The 17,201-nt window shown below is 41.9% G+C and overlaps 1 protein-coding gene across 6 annotated transcripts in view; it reads left to right on the top strand.

Moving 5' to 3' along the window:
* The window catches only part of KIF13B (kinesin family member 13B), a 190,623-nt gene that overhangs the window by 141,495 nt on the left and 31,927 nt on the right, over positions 1–17,201 (top strand). For 5 of the 6 annotated variants that reach the window (XM_073232754.1, XM_037024548.2, XM_037024552.2 and 2 more), the window contains 5 exons: positions 3,242–3,394; positions 5,995–6,072; positions 7,394–7,447; positions 11,828–11,848; positions 16,283–16,394. In XM_073232754.1, the coding sequence (XP_073088855.1) occupies positions 3,242–3,394; positions 5,995–6,072; positions 7,394–7,447; positions 11,828–11,848; positions 16,283–16,394 (418 nt within the window). The remainder of the gene's footprint in view (positions 1–3,241; positions 3,395–5,994; positions 6,073–7,393; positions 7,448–11,827; positions 11,849–16,282; positions 16,395–17,201) is intronic. The other variant, XM_073232753.1, reaches the window with a different exon arrangement.

The following is a 17,201-nucleotide window of genomic DNA, read 5'->3' as shown; positions in this document are numbered from 1 at the left end:
TTCCAAAAAGCACTCTCCAAACCAAAACAACAACAGCAACAATGAAAGAAAAAAAAAAAGGAAAAATACGCGATTTTCTTTGTCCTCAGGCACCCGCTCACCGGTCTTGTTACCCTGTTTCCCTAGTATTGGGGTCCCTGTCCCTTTAGGCTTCCAAAAAGCACTCGCCAAAAAAAAAAAAAAAATAAGGCCGCTCCCATTTCTTTGTTCTCTGGCGTTGGCCTCAGGCACCCGCTCACCAGTCCTGCCACCCTGTTTCCCTAGTATCCAGGATTCCATGCATACACTGTGTCTGCGCTCTGGTCTGGATGTCTGGGGCTAGGTGTTCAGCAGTCCTGGGCTCCTTCTCCCTCCCACTCAGATCTCTCTCTTTCCGCTGGGAGCTGAGGGGAGGGGCGCTCAGGACCTGTGGGGCCGGGGCTTGTATCTTACCCCCTTCGTGAGGTGCTGGGTTCTCGCAGGTGTGGATGTGGTCTGGATGTTGTCCTGTGTCCTCTGGTCTCTATTTTAGGAAGAGTTGTCTTTGTTATATTTTCATAGATAAACGTGGTTTTGGGAGGAGATTTCTGCTGCTCTACTCACGTCGCCATCTTGGCTCCACCTTCGATTTAGGTTTCTTGTATTACAAAACATTCCCTCTCAAATAATGTGAAATAGTAACTTGTTCTTGCCTGGACCTTCAGCGTGGTGGACTTACATAGTAAATGTTAACTGCTGAACTATCTAATTTGGAGCCTGCTGAGCATTCAAAAGAAAAGTTAAGCGTGTTTTTGAGTTAGACTAACTGCAAAATTGTGGGTCTGTAATAGATGACTTTTTCTATATTTGTGTGTTTATCTAGAGACTGTTTATTCTCTGGATCTGAATGTTCTGTGTGTTTTTCTAATTGTTCCAGATTTTAACTCTGTCAATGGTGTAAGTGTGGTCGGGAAGCAGTGACAACTGTAGGGACTCCCTTCGGCTTCTCCTTTTCTCTCCTCATTTCCCCCTCATCTCCCCTTCCCTCCCCTGCTCTCTCTTCCTCTCCCATTTGTAGTTTGCTGATCCTCTTTAAAAGGGGTTTTATTCTTCAGTTAATAAAGTTTTCAAAGGGAAGAAATGTGGGGGAATCGGCTGAAAAATACACACAGCCTCAGTTGATTGGGCATCCTGTTAATACTTACTGAACATTTAAGTTGGCAAGCATTATTTTCACATCACCAAATCCTGATTGTAAAGAGAAAGGAAACAGGAGATTCAAGCTCACAGTGGAAGCCCACACTTAGTTAACTTGTTACTTAAAAATAAAATTAAAAGATCTCTTAAGGAGCTAGGTTTCATCATGAAAAAGCCCCCAAAAGTTCTTCGTTTCTATTGTACAGTGGTTCTGAGGGCTTGATGTCAGAAAGCCACAGTCATAGGCCAGGGAGCAACAAGAACAGTTTTGCCTTCCTTTAATTTATTCTTAAAGCAACTGGAGTGCTTTCATTGCTAGTAGGAATATAAAATGATATAACCCTTTTAGAAAACTCTTTGGCACTTTAGTATAAAGCTAAATACATACCTGCCCCCATGAGCCAGTAATTCCACATCTAGGCATTTACCCAAGAGAAATGAAAGCATATGTCCATAAAGACTTGCTCAGAATATTCATAGCAGCTTAATTAAAAAATAACCTAAAACTAAAAACAACACAAACACCTGTCAATGGGTGAATGGATAAATAAATTGTAGAATATTACTCAGCCGTACAAAGAAATGAGATATGTGAATGAACCTCAAAATCATCAGGCTGATTGAAAGAGGCTCCACACAAAAAGAGTATGATTCCATTTATGTGAAATTCTACAGCAGATACTGTGGTGAAAGAAATGATCTGCCTTGGGCGGGGGAACGGGTTGGCCATGAGTCCACAAGTGAACCTTCTGAGGTAATGGAGATGCTTTATCTTCTTGATAGGGATGTGGTGTATATGTTTCTTTAAAACTCAAGTTTCCCCTTTCTTATAAAATCAGGATAATATCTGTTCCTTTCAGATACCAAGAAGTATCTGTGTTAAATGGTAAGAAGAACATCCTATCAGGATCAGGAGACCCAAGTTATAGTCTCGACTCTTCTGCTGGTTATGTGACCTTCTCTCCTTGTCTATAAAAGGAGGGTGATTCCTTTTTCTCAGGGTCAGTAAAAGGCTCAAATGAATCACCGTAGGAGACAAAAGCTGTGTGAACTTAAGCCACCTTCCAACTTCTTCTGTGTTTTATCTTTTCTAAGGCTCATTTAAATTCTTAAAATATTTTTGAAATTAGAATGTGTCTTATAGTTGACGACGTCTTAAAATTAAGTGGCAGAGTTTTTTTTCTTCTCTTTAGTGTTATATAAAATGACCTTTTTTTCTCGAAGTTGATGGCATCTTAAAAAAGTGACATCTGGATATATATTTTGTAGTTTTTGACATTTTAACAAATTCACAAGAACATAAAATATCTGATTTTCTCTGAGAAGAGAAATTTGTTGTGAATGAAGTTTGCCTGTAATTATTAATTCATTAGTAAAGTCCCTCCCTGACTTGTGAATATCCCATTTATATGCATGGGCCCCCCATGTCAGAGGAGCAGGGGTGGACCAGAAAGCACAATGAGGGGGGGGTTCCCCAGATACTTCTCTTCTTGGTCGGCCCTGTGCCTTTGATCTCTGCAATTGCAGAGCTGAGGATCCAGACCAGTTTTAGAAGCTGCTGCATTGTGAACATGTAGCTCATGGTGGGCCACTTAGTAAAAGGGTTGAAACCCAGCCCTCCTTCCCATTCTGATTCTCCAGGCCTGTGTCTGCCTCCTACTAGAGTTGTTCAGATCCCACTCTTATCTGGCTGTCACTCCACTGCCTCATTCCCCTCTCTTGCCCTTCAAGATATGTTCCTGAATTATTGTTGTAGTGGTTATATTTCCAGCTAGCCCACCAAATCCTTTCTAACCAATACTGGGTTTGTTTGTAATGGAAATGTAGTAGAGAGTAGTTTTGTTGAGAATGTACTGTGTCTCAGCTGTGCTGTGTATGGCCTTTTAAGTTAACCTAACCACCATTCACCTTGATTTCTGTGGGGAAGTGCATTTTGAGATATAAAAGCTGACTTTAAAATGGAATTTTGGAATGCATCCCATTTGTTAGTTCAGTACTCTGTGTGTATTTGTATAGATTAAGAAGCTTTTATAATGTTTTCTTCTGCAATGTACTTAACTTTAATATACAACTTTCCATTCTCCAGGATGCTCAGGGAGTAGAGGAAAGAGAAACATTAGCAAGAATGGCAGCTAATGTTGAAAACACGGCGGCTGCTGACTCAGAGGCTTACATTGAAAAATACCTCCGAAGTGTGCTGGCCGTGGAGAACCTTCTCACTTTAGATCGTCTTCGCCAGGTCAGCCAACGGAACTGGTAGCAGTGGCACTGACCCATCCTGATTCTGTGTTTGACTTTCTGCAATTCACAGTATTGTTACATCTAAACTTTTGAATCATCTGTTTAAGTGGAGCATATTAATTTAGATTAAACTGGCTGGTTAAATCTTTGAAGAAACAAAAGCTACACTTAGAAAGTGACTTTTTCAAAGACACTTAATGGTATCTAGTTGTTTTGAAGTAATAGAAAAAATATTCAACTCTTACTGGCTAAGGAATTATTTTTAAAATTCCTTGGAACTGGGTAGTAATGTTGCTGAAGAAATACACAGTCATGAGGCAGAATGGGCCCTTCCTTGTGTACTGGCTGGACAGGCCTGCCGCAGCCTTAGTGTAAATCCTCAGAAGAGACAATAGAAATGGCAGCTGGGAATGAATCCTTCAAAGAACCCTAAGTGTCATTTGGTGTAGCAACACTGAGACTTTTTTTTTTTTTTAATTTTTAAAAATTGTGGTATAATTTATATTACAATACAATAAAATGCGCAGAGATCTTAAGTGTTCAGCTCAGTTTCAGCAATTGTATACATTTGTGTAACCACCACTCCAAACACGTTAAGAACTGTTCCATTACCCAAGAGTTTCTCTTGTGCCCTTTTAGATGAGAAATTGCCCTAATAGACGCACTGCCTCCAAGGCTTTCTACCCGCTAGAGTGGCTTCAAAGCACTGCTCTGGCACAGCAGCCTATCCAGATTTTAGCAAATACACATTTTTGGACCTCTAGCACAGGGCTCAGGTATCAGAGGTGAGCAGTGCTGCATTTTGCATTTCTTTACATCTACCCCCCTAGTGTATTTGTAACTCATTTTTTTTTTTTTTGAGAGGGCATCTCTCATTTATTGATCAAATGGTTGTTAACAACAATAAAATTCTGTATAGGGGGGTCAATGCTCAATGCACAATCATTAATCCATCTCAAGCCTAATTCTCGTCAGTCTCCAATCTTCTGAAGCATAACGAACAAGTTCTTACATGGTGAACGAATTCTTACATAGTGAATAAGTTCTTACATGGTGAACAGTACAAGGGCATTCATCACAGAAACTTTCGGTTTTGATCACGCACTATGAACTATAAACAATCAGGTCAAATATGAATATTCATTTGATTTTTATACTTGATTTATATGTGGATCCCACATTTCTCCCTTTATTATTATTATTATTATTTTTATTTTTAATAAAATGCTGGAGTGGTAGGTAGATGCAAGATAAAGGTAGAAAACATAGTTTAGTGTTGTAAGAGAGCAAATGTAGATGATCAGGTGTGTGCCTGTAGACTATGTGTTAATCCAAGCTAGACAAGGGCAATAAAACATCCACGGATGCAGAGGCTTTCTCTCAACACAGGGGTGGGGGTGAGGTTCTAAGCTTCACCACTGTTGTTCCCCGATTTCTCACCTGATGGCCCCCCTGTGACTGTGCCTGTCTTAGGTTGTTCCCCCCTTGAGGAATCTTACCCGTCTCTGGCTAACCAGTCATCTTCTGGGGCCATACAGGGAAATGTAAAGTTGGTAAGTGAGAGAGAAGCCATATTGTTTGAAAAGGTTAGCTTTTTACTTCTTTGCAGATTTATGCCCTGTGGCTTCTATACCCAGCACTTGTCTCGAGGTATCTTTACCACCTGGAGGAATTATGATGCTTGGTAAATTCGATATGAGGCATGAATTCTATTTAAGGGTTGTAATTAGGAAGGAAGAAGAAAAGCTATAGAGGTAGCATATGGAAGAAAACATGGGAGGATTGATTATTTCTTTGACATATCTTCTTGTAGAGTACCTTAAGCATGTATAGGTTTTAAACTACTCACTAACTTGCACACACATATTAACATAATAGGAATACGGTGACATAAACTAAGCAAATCTATAATTACCAGCTATCTCCAGTGAGGCCAAGAAAACCAGTTAGGCACCCTAGGCATTTGTGAAAATTTGTCTATGATATGATGGATATTGTCCAACTGTACTTGAACAGTCTGAGAGAAATCAGACAAATTAAAGCAACCCATTTCTGGGATCTGTTCACATCCCATATGATCTTTTAACCGTAGATAGTCTATAGTCGTAAGATTTTGAAGCGCTACAACTTGCACCCCTCCCAACTCCTGGTTGAGTTCCAACAGTACAGATCCGGTCAAATTCATTGTCTCACTGTATGCACATGCCAGCCTAGACATCTCCCTCCTCATTCCAGTGGCAAGTCCAACACTGAGACTTTTTTTAACCAAAGATACTAATGAAAAATAAACGTGAATGGTCTAATTTTCATGCTCATTCTCTTGGAACTAACCCTTGGCCAGCTTCAAAGGGGATTAATAGATAAGGAAAATAGATAAAAGAAGAGCATGACCTAGGTAATCTGTCTATAGTATGATGAACTTTGACTATTCCCCAGTGACTGTAATGGGGTCATGCTGTCATGTGGGGGAACAGCCATTGTTTAAAGAACTGGGAGTGTGTGTGTGCAGGGGGTGGCTCAGAGCCTGCTGCAGGCGCTCCTGCTCTGGAGCTGTGTCTCTGAGGTATCTCTGTCCTCTGTGTGTTTTCTGGCTGACAGGAAGTCACAGTGAAGGAACAGCTGACAGGCAAAGGGAAGCTGAGCAGGAGGAGCATTAGCTCTCCCAGTGTGAACCGGGTGAGTGCCCGCCTGTCTGCCTTCCCCTCCTCTCTTCCCTTGGACAGCTCTTCCACCCTTGACCACCTGGGATGTCAGCTCCTCTTCTGCACTGATTGAAGAGCCCCTTTCTCCTCCCTGTAGCGTCTGCACCTCGCCCTGTTGCCGTCCTCACTAATATGTGGGGAAAGTACCTGTTTAAGTGCCTCTCTGGTGTTTCTCATTTATCTTTATATCCACCAGTACCCAGCACAGTGACCCTCAGCATCCAGTGGTGTGCGTTGAACTAAAGCAAAGCCAGCCAAGTGCCTGGGGCGAGCTGCTTGAGTTTCTGGGCTTAGTTAATTACTTTTAAATTGACAAGTCTGGACTAGGTTTACAAACTCAATTGTAAAGGCCATCTAGGGTAGATAAATTAATAAAATAAGGTAGGTTTGTTTCATAACAGTGTCTTAAATTTTTTCAAAACACATAACTTATGTGCTTATTAATAAGCATACAAATAATTCTTCACAAAGAAATATCCTTGTGATGTGATCCTGTGATTTATCTCTCTTTCCCTTACTTTTGATAAAGGTATGGAAATGAGAAATATGACACCTTTGTGTGAACTTTACACCAAGAAAAACCATGATGCAAGCCTTGTAGCAAAGAGCAGCTTGACCCCTCAGCCTTAGTGTTTGAGAGGCAGTAGTGGAAAGCGGGAATGCTAACGAACTGCAGGCCACGCATGGCCTTAAGTGACTGGATGACATCACTCCTGGTCTCAGGCTGAGAGACGGGGAATGTGCTCTCAGACAGCAAGGAATACCACTTCAATTCAACACAAATATTTTCTCATTCCTTCAGAAAATAATATATTAAAAAGTACTGAAACATGCTGAGCTTTGGCCTTTAGAATCCTATGGTTTAAAATAAATAGTTTGTATGTAATACATTTGCTACGAATACCCAGAGAAAGGAGTTGTAAGATGAAAACACGGTAAGATAGCCAGTGACCCAGTGCCCTTTAGATAGAAGGGGACGAACACATGAAGTGTCTGGTCTAGTCCACCCTGTCGTCCTCTCAGTGTAAACTGGGTATCTAATCTTATACAAACCTCCCATCAGAAAACTGCTGTTAACCAGTTCAGTTAAAGAACAGCATCGTGCCCTACGACGACGCCCTACAGGCCACTAGTCTGGTGCACAGCTTTGGTCTTGACAGCCTCTCTGCTGCCATCCAACTTTAACATTCTGTGGATTCCATTTTCAAAGTCAGGTATTTCCAGGACCATAGAATTTAAGTACATTTATGTACTGTTACCCATAAAGCACTAATTCCCTTCTATTTCTTCCTCAGTTGTCTGGCAGCCGACAGGATCTTATTCCATCCTACAGTCTAGGCAGAAACAAGGTACGTGGTCATAACCATTTTCTGTCAGTCTTAGACCTACTTCCCCGTTCACTTGCGCCTCTTGAATATCACACACTAGTTTTACCTGCTAAAATTTCTCCCTCTCTTCTGTGAAATTTATTGAAAGGTGTTTAGAGGTGATATCTTTTCCATCTGCCAGATAAAACAAGGTTTATTAAACCTTCTTATTACTCTCCTTTTTAGGCATTAAAAATTTTGTTGCTTAAGTTCATATTTCTCTTAAAAATAATCTCCCTGTCTATGTCAGAAAAGGAACTTCACATCAGATTTTAATAGTAAAATATTGATGTAATGATTGAAAATATATGATGAATAGGAAGATTATATCTAAAATTTAGTAGTATTTGCTAGAAGAAAGAAAAATAAGCAAACAGAAATGTTGTCAGCTGAAATTTATTCACTTGTCAATTTAGCTTTCTCCAATTTAATTGAGTTTTAATCATAGGTAATTCATTGCCATTTATTTAAAGGGATCACACTTGAAATTATTGTACCTAGATGTCACATATCATAGTTTTGTGCCCAACATTCTTTGAAGGACTTGTTTAGATGCCAGTACTGTCAGCTGTGGGCACTATGCCCCATATTGGTGTTTTAACCCTTGAGGAACTTAAAAGTGAGCTGTGTCATACAAAATGGTCCCATATCAGGGAGTTGTTTCAAAGTAATCCCTGGGGGGGAGGAATAGGGGTGGAGATAAAAGAAGACTGGCTATTTATTGATAATTATTAAAGCTGAATGAGACTCATTATTGTATGCTTTCTATTGTTAATTATTCTCTATTCTGTTTCCTCATCTGTTTAAAATTTTCCTTATGAAAACCTAAGAAAAACAGAGAAGCTAATGAATAATTAGACTAATTTTTAAGGTCTAGTTTACTAGTAGCTTGCCTGAAATAATAGACTTTATATCCTGTCTCTCTCTATATGCTATTTTTTTAGGCAAACTACTAGTAACTAGATTACATCTTAAAAATGAGCCGTGTGTGTGTGTGTGTGTGTGTGTGTGTGTAGACAACTGCATTTCTTTCTAGCTCATTCAGTGATCCCCCGCCACGTCTCTGAAAGTGTGCTAAGGTTTAGTACTTCTTTATACCAGTCCAGACGTAGGTTTGATTAGCTCATAGATTGAGATTACCTGAACAAAGCAGAGTTTTTGGAAAATTGCTGTGTCCTTATTTTTAAATGTAAATAAACAAAATATTTTAAGGAAAATATATTTATAGGAGGAAGTGTGACTTCCTATGCTTTTTGGGAAATACATGTAACCCAAATTCTCAGTTATGAGTTCCTTGAAAGAAGTAGCCAGAATTTCTTCAGCTTTTCTATCTCCTCCCAGTTCCTTATATTTAAATGGAGAAAATAATCAAAACTAATAGTATCTGCTTGAAAGAAACCGTGCTTCATGTACACCAAACAGCTGGAGTGGGAACCTGGATGCTGTAAGGGAAGCATGACCAGGTAGAGGGGGGAGAGCACGGAGGGGGGCGCGGACTCCCGGACAGGCTTACTCAGGGGTCGAGAGGCTGCCGAGGGAGAGAATCCCCCAGAAACAATGTGAAAGGGCGGTAAGGAAGGCCTCGGAGCAGCAGCCTGGACAGGGCAGGGGGTGCTGAAGGAGCTGTGCTCCTGAGCATGCGCCGTGTGGGTGCAGTCCAGGGTGTATTGTGGGGTGGACCCCAGAGAGGCGGGCCTTAGTTAGAGCGTATAGCCTTACGTACCAAGGAGTCATGGGGAATGGGGTAGCCTCTGAAGAGTTAGAGTTAGGTCTAGGTGTAGGTGCAGGTTGAGGATATGGTTCCGGTTAGAGTTAGGTTTAGGGCTTACTGTGAGGGTTAGGGCTAGGTTTAGGTTTAGGGTTATGGTTAGGTGTGGGTGAAGGTGAGGGTGGGGGGTTAGGGGTAGGGGTTAGGATGATGTTATGGTTAGGGTTAGAGTTAGGATTATTATTATTCTAATGGATATATTCCAAATGTATGCAGGTGTCTATGCAAGAGTGTGAGAGAAATGTTTGTGGGGTGGAGAGCTCAGGTAGGGGAGAAGATTTGGCAGTGGGGAGGGAGAGGAAGAGAGATTCAAGATATACGAAGGAAATAGAATCTCTAGAGCTCTGTGGACTTGAAGAGTGAGGCGGAGCAAGGGAGGAGATCAGGGTGACGTCTGGGTTTCTGGACAGCAATTCAGACAGATGGATTGTGGTAGGGGCATGTTTGAGGAAGAAATGATCAGCTCCGTGTTCGCCATGTAAGGTGTCTGCCAGTGCTGGTGTCTGAGAGCCTGGGCTGGAGGCAGGTTTGGGAGCTCAGGGCTTGGTTGCAGCGGGGTGAAGGGTCAGATCCCAAAGACACAGCCACGAGGGCCTGATACTAATTCTCACCGGCACGTGCAGGGAGAGAGACACCGGCCGAAGGACTGAGCAGCAGCGTGCAGAGGGGCAGACACACCGCAGGGAGAGTGGCTGGGGACTGGGGAGGAAGGGGTTTCAAGGGCTCCTTCCGGGTTCCTCAGAGACCATAAGATGAGGACTGAGAAGACTGGTTTTGGATGTAACAGTAAGAGTTTATTGGAGACCTTCCCAGGGCAATTTCTGTGGCAGGGTGGGGAGAAGTTAGCAGGAGTTGTCATACTAAATGAGTGAATAAAACATTACCCATTTGTTACTCTACCAGGACCTTCCTGTTTTTAGTCACTTGATTTCTTAGGGTCTTTGAGTGACTTCTAAAGATGAGGAACGTCTGATCTCCACCCTCCCAGATTTTACCGAGGTCATGGTGCCTTCGCAGCAACAGAATATGGCTCCCCCCACTCACCTCACGTGTGTTTTGAGTTGTTTCATGCACCCCAGAAAAGCCCAGTACCCCTTCCTCCCAATGCAGCAGTTCGCCATCTTCCTCACGATCCGGCCTCTCCCCTGCCTCCCCACCAACAGGGGCCCCACCGTCTGTCAGAGAAAGCAGAAGGCGCCAGCTGGCCAGTATCACTCAGCCCCAGGGCACCTGTTCCCTCTTCCTTCGATCTCTTGGGTCCCGCGGGCCCCCAGGGGCGACGGCAGAGCTGGGCTCCTGGCGGCGGCTCGGCGGCGTCACTGTGGGCATCATTTGACTTCTCCTTTGGGTCCAGATCTGTGGGTGAAATAAATGTCCACATATGAAAATTAGATACTGTTTGCTTTTCACCAGGGGGAAGGTAGAGGAAAACTGCTCTAAGACAGGTCTTCGTGGATAGATCTGTTTAATGAAAAGGAAGTGCAGGTAGTAGAGGGTTATAACCGTAATGTAGGAAAAAAAGTGGGAAGAATACTGAACATAGAGGATTTGATTCCAGGCTCAATTCCTCATTATCAGATGAGGGGCCCTTCAGTAGTTTTATTATCTAAAGTAGAGCATCTTAAAAGATTTTTAGGGAAAGTAAGTATTTTAAAAATGCTATTTTCTTACTAGTGAGAAAAGAAACATTTCCTCCACTAATAGCAGGAAGGAACAAAGGCCCTCCCTGTGGCCTTTCAATGAAACAATGAAAAACATCTTCAAATATGGCATTGCCTTGAATTCAAAATGTGTTATTAATGCTGCCCATAATAGATTTCCTCAGAGTTGGGTGGTGTTTAAACTAACTGACATCCAGGTTATCCAAATCCTATTAAACCCCTTTACACAGAAGTGGCACTTAGACGGGAAATGATGTATGAACAAGGGTGTCCACAGCAATGTTGTTTTTAACGGCTGAGGATTGTAAACAAACGGAATGTCCGTGGGTTTGGTTAAAACCTGGACACACACATTCACACAGTTAAATAAATTATATTGTGCAACTGTCAAAATAATTAGTAACCCTTCCAGGTACTAATAGGAAAGATGAATAGGATATACTGAGTAATTAAAAATGAAGTACAGAACAGCATGCTACCATTTGTGTCATACAAGGAAGGGGGTCAAGAGAGAAGTGTATGTGACTGTTTATAGATTTGCTTGCATATGCGTAAGAAACCCTACAAGGATGTACAGGAAACTAATGCCGTTCATATCTGCCTGGGGAGAAGGCACAAGTGCAGGTGGGGTAGGGATAGGAGATCTTTCACTGGATGCCTTTTTATTATTTGGCTTTTCGATCATGTGAACAGATTACCCATTTAAAGATTAAATAAATTAAAATTAAAATTAAAAATTGTCTTCTCTTTTAAGTAATTAGAAGTTCCATTCTCTTGTTTGTAGTGGTTTGAGAAGGTCTCCAGTCACTTTATCTGTAACAATTTGCACACAAAATCTGAAAAGACAGGTTATCAAAGAAATTGTTTTGGAATATATCAGAGACTCATGTTGTTTTTTTTTCTTTTCTTTTGGGGAATTCCTGCATTCTTCAGTTTTCAGAGATCCAGGGAGAGGTAATTGATCCATTAGGTCTTCCTAATGAGTGGGATACAAGTACTATCCTACTATCTATCTATCTCAAACTTCCACGCTTGCTTTTACCTTTTTTCACTGATGATAAGAATGAATTTTTAAATGTAGGTTTTATAAGATGACTAAGTTTGACACTGTACTATATTTTTGCAAAAATAACTTTGATGGTCACTATATATGATTCCTTTTACATGTTCCTTCTTACCTGGGTCTATGGTTGTAAAAGCATCTTGTCACGAGACAAGGCATCAAGGCATCTTACTGATTTAAAAGGCTCTGGAATGTGAGGAGTTGGAATTAATTCATATAAAGCAAATGATACAAATACGTATTTGCAAAGATGTAAGATGTCCTTTTCTCAAGCTTGGGGCAGAGGGAGGATAAAGTGGCAGAAGTGCCTGCACATTCCTCCGACCTCGCAGAGCTTTGCTGAGCAGGACTATCTTGGTTTCTTTGCATCAAAGTACTTAAAGTACAAGGGGGTTGAGTCAGTACAATAATTTTAATCTGGACTTAATGATGCTTAAAATGATACAAAATGTCTTTTGAAGTAATTGAAAATTACAGTTACATTAGTTACATCTACCTTGCAGACTTGTTTGGGCCTATTTCTGCGTTCTCTGTCCCATTAATTTTTGTGTCTATCCCTCTGATCTTGATTATGACATCAGAATGACAGACTACAGAATTTGATGTGCTGGGTCAGTCACAATAATGTCAAGAAGCAGGAGTGGCTGCGGAGCACGTTCAAGTCTCCTTTTCCTTCCTGATTTTCAGTTAATACCATGGCAAAGATTAGTCAGTTGGGAGCAAAGTGACCCTAAACAGTGTGGCAGGGGGGCAGGAAGGGCGAGTCTGATAGGATCAGGGCCCTGGGGAAGACAAGAGGAGGTGGTAGGAACTAAAAGCAACCTCCCGTTTGCCTCTAACACCTTAATGGGCCAGCCATGTTTACTGAGGCTCACTACATGCTAAAATTGGGATTCTTTTACTGAGCTCCACCAAGACTGAATTGGTGAACCGATTAATCTTAAAAAGACAAATTGAACTTGATTGCTCCCAACTTTCAAATTCACCTTAGGCCCTATAAGAAGTCATTCTTGATAAGCTTTTCAATTAAAAATATTAAATATCCCTAGTCACAGTGATGTTGCTATTTACTGTTCCTGGATATTTCATCATTATTATAAGGTGATTCTTTTATAGATAAAGTGGAAAATTAGCAAACTTCTTATGACCAGTTTACCAAGATGGACTCATTTGGGTGCAGAAATAATTTCAGCAAATGTTTCTTTTTCCATCTAAAACTTGGCTGTGCATTGAGATCTTTTGCAGTGCAAAGAACACTGTCAACATAAACATGTTGGTATTTCTGAAGCCATTTTAGGTGGAACTATCATTTTTAATAAGTTAGTAAGACAGTGTGTTTGTCATCTTTGCATCAGTTTCTGATGCAATTAAAAGTAGCCCAGAGCCTAAATGAATATTCATTTAATGGAATTGTGTGTTTTGGCTACATCCCCTTCCTAAAAACTACAGTTCTTTAGTGGGCTCTGGTAAAGCTGATGCCAGCTATGAGTCACTTGTTCTTTCATTGCATTAGAAGCCACCTTTGGACCTGGAATGTCACTGGCACTTGTCTTTATTTACCTCTTTGTCACTTTCCCAATCACAAACAGACCTCCTTACGGAAAACCGAGACAATCTGTGTCTGGCAGAAGGCTGCAGATGCAGGCAGGGCTCACACCAAGCTCTCGCGTCAGCTGAGCACCTCCCATGCCTGTCTCTGCTCAACTTTACCTTAAAATTTGGTGTTAGCTCCAAATGATGGCTGTCTTGAATAGGGATTTCTTTGACTCCTGTTAGCACAGGCGACCCCTAATAAGTATGTGAATCTAGTTTAGGGATCTAAAACCGAGCCGGAGTTTTCTCTCCTGTGCCTCTTCATCTTGGCTGGCTCTGAAGTTTAATGGATATGCAGGATGTTAGAAACAGATCACAGATTGATCTCTCCAGATTCCAAGTAGTGGGGTGTAGGTTCCTGTGGTAGAAGTAAAAAAATAGATGAAAATGTGTCACTCTCACTTTCAGAGCTGAGAACAAAAGGTCCAGTGTCCGGCCAAGTCCTTTTTATTCACTGTCCTGCACTCATCTTCCTCTGAAGTTTCTTAACTGGGCTGCTTCCGTCCTACCCTCCCTCAACATTTCAGTAAAGAGAGAATAACTCTGGAACAGCCAAGCAGGTGAAATTTATTGGAATGACCCCGACTGTCCCTGGGGGGCAGTGTGTGCAGCTAGACCCTAGAACACAGGTTTCGTCTCTGGCAAGACAACCGCCACATCCTGCAGGGGACAAGAGTACCGTGGCCGATGCTGCGGCGCGTTTCCCTGGAGGTCTGCAGGTGTCGGAGAGGAAGGAGGAGTGTTGTGTCCTGTTTACCATCCGGATCTGCTGTTCCTTCTGACGCAGAGCCTGTTCTGTCCCTGAGCAACTTGAGACAGTGTGTCCTTGTCTCTAGTTGCAGGACCTGGGGACAGTGAGCACTGAGACTCCTCCGGGTGGGGTGCCGGCTGAGGCGACAGGTCGGGTGAGCTGTGTCGGCCCTGCCCACTGTCCAGCAGGGCCAGCCGTCTGGCTGAGGCGGTGTGAGGACTGTGCGCATCTTCACATGTTCTCGCTTGAGGTATTTGACTCCATGAGACAGTGAGTCATCGCCCCTGTTCTGATTTGGTAGGAATGTTGGATGGGAAAAGTCCATCAAGGCCCCGCGGGCGCCTTGGGGAAGAGGCGACACCCACATCATTTGCCATTGGACAATTATTCACCAAACAGTCGAGGTGCTGGCTCCAAGTCAGCTACTTAGTTTCCTAAGGAACAGAGAACCACTGTGTCAGCTGCCAGACAAGGCAATGAAATCATTCTCCAACTCAGTCAAGTGTCTTCCGAACCACCTTGCATGAGCTTACATAGCGCTGTAAGCAGATCCCGAGGCTTTCCTTCCTGAGACGGCCCGGAGAGCATTGGCCTTAGCAGCCCCCTGATTGTGGCACCCCCGAGCTGCAGCTTCCCACACAGACAGGTACATTGGAGTGCAAAAACGTCAGTCAACATTCCAGTATGTGGATCAGTGGGTGATGTGCAGAGGCACAAATGCGTCTTCAGTGATGGACCTGGGCGTTCACGGTCCCCCTGACCACCTCATTGTGTCCCTTCTGTTTCCTTGCTTCGTGATGCTAAACGTCATACCAGTTTTTAAAATGGCGAATGCTGGGGGTTCCTAGGGAGAAGCAGCTTTCTCTGAGGTGAACAGGAGCCACATCACTTAGGGCTTATTGGTTTTATGGTCAGTACTTCGATGACTGCTGAAAGCAGATAGGTTTCCAACGCGCGTCTGAGCCTCGGAGGCCTGGCCACCTCGGTCCATTTAGGGCCCAGTAGAGCTCGCTTTGGAGGCCGTTCGAGTTAATTGTTAGGGTCGCTCATCTGTGGAATAGTAGCTCAAACTAATATAAAATGCCAGCACTTAACCTGAGGGAAAAGGAAGTCAGAGGGCTCATCAGGGGGTCAGATGGGAACGTGAAGCCTTCACGAGGTGTCCTCTCATCTCCATTGCTGACTTCGTGCTGGTGGCAGTAGGCGGGGGTTTTCTCCTTTGCTAGACGGGATGGACTGATTTTAAAGTGCTCTGACCACGTCACGGTTTTTCTGGCTCAGCACAGGTGTTTGAATGGTGGGTCGTCCCATCACCTGCCTGGCACCAGGGTGTGCTGTGCAGTGAAGTCTCCTCAGTGGGAATTTACAAGATACATTGAGAGGAAAACAAATGTGGCTAATTCAGAGACTTCCATCATTGAGAACTTGGGATTATTTGATTTGGGCTTAGTGGGAATTTATGTTTAATGTCTATTAAAAGGAAGAGGCTTGGCAATATACTGTGCTAGAATTTTTACTTTCAAGAACAATGTGGGAATGGGTGGAAAGGTAAACTCCTGGAGAGGAGAGGAGAGACAGCCGACGACATTAGACTTGTTCCTGGTTTCGGTCGAGCATCTGCCGGGAAAAAGGGTATCTTGAGGCAGAAGAGCAGCAAAGGGAGGATTTCAGAAGCGTTGTTACAGATGCATATTTTGTGGGAAGCACCACTCTGTGCTAGAAGGACTGTTAGGAGGGAACCGAGGAGACTGTAAATTGTAACTGGAGGGGATAGCCAGACGTGAGGTGTTATTGTTATTAGGGATATTAATGCTGTAAAGGTGAAACGTCTGAGAGGAAAAATATTTTAAGTAAATTGATCATGTCCTATAAAGGGAATAAATCTTTAGTAATGTATAACAATATTTTTCCTAAGTATCTTCAGATTCTTTTTTGTTAATTGACTGATTTGAATCAAAATTACCAATTTTGTCCTTAACAGGGCCGGTGGGAAAGTCAGCAGGATGTATCGCAAACCGCAGTTGCCGGTGGGATACCTCCAGTTGCCCCTTCTTTCTCTGACTGTCCCCCAAATAACCATTCTCCTGATCCAGGTAAATTATATTTTCATTTATCAATCATTGTCATGAAATTTGAGCATCTTTCAGAAATAGTTTAAGTCAAGATTTCATCAGGTAACCAGTACCAACCAGTTAATACCCATCTAATTTTTTGTTTTCTTGACTTAACATGTTGAATTATATTGATTTTCGAATGTTGGATTTCACTTGCATTGCTGTGATAAATACTGCTTAATCATGATGTGAAGTTCTTTATATTTGATTTCATATGTTAATATTTTATTAAGGATTTTTATGGATACCTACTTTATTTTTCTCATAATAATGTCTTTGTTAGGTTTTGGTATCATGATTATATTGCTTTTGTAAAATGACTTGGAGAATATTTCCTCGTCCTTTTATCTGAAAGAGTTTATATAAGCTTAATATTACTTCTACCTTAAATGTTTTTGACAGGATTCACCAGTGACACTATTATCTGGGCCTGTAATTTTTTCTGTGGAAAGATTTTAAATTCTGACTTCAATTTCTTTAACTTTAATTAACTTTTTGTATTTTCTTGAGTCACTTTTCATAAGTTATGTGTTTCAGGAATTCCCTATTTCATCTAAATTAAGTTTATTTCCATAAATGTTACAGTGTGTCTTTATTGCCCTTTTGATGTTTATAGGATCTGTTGTGATATTCCTTTTCATTCTGATAGAGATAATTTTTATTACTTTCTGTTTTTCTCAAATATTTTTGAGACGTGTTTATCAGTTTTCTTGGTCTTTTCATAGAACCAACATTTGGTTTTATTTTATTGTTTGTTTTCTGTTTTCTTGATTTCTATTTCTTTCT

The sequence above is a fragment of the Manis javanica genome, chromosome 3, assembly GCF_040802235.1.
Source record: "Manis javanica isolate MJ-LG chromosome 3, MJ_LKY, whole genome shotgun sequence".
In the NCBI taxonomy this organism is placed as follows: Eukaryota; Metazoa; Chordata; class Mammalia; order Pholidota; family Manidae; genus Manis; species Manis javanica.
This window is presented reverse-complemented; position numbering and strand designations above follow the sequence as displayed.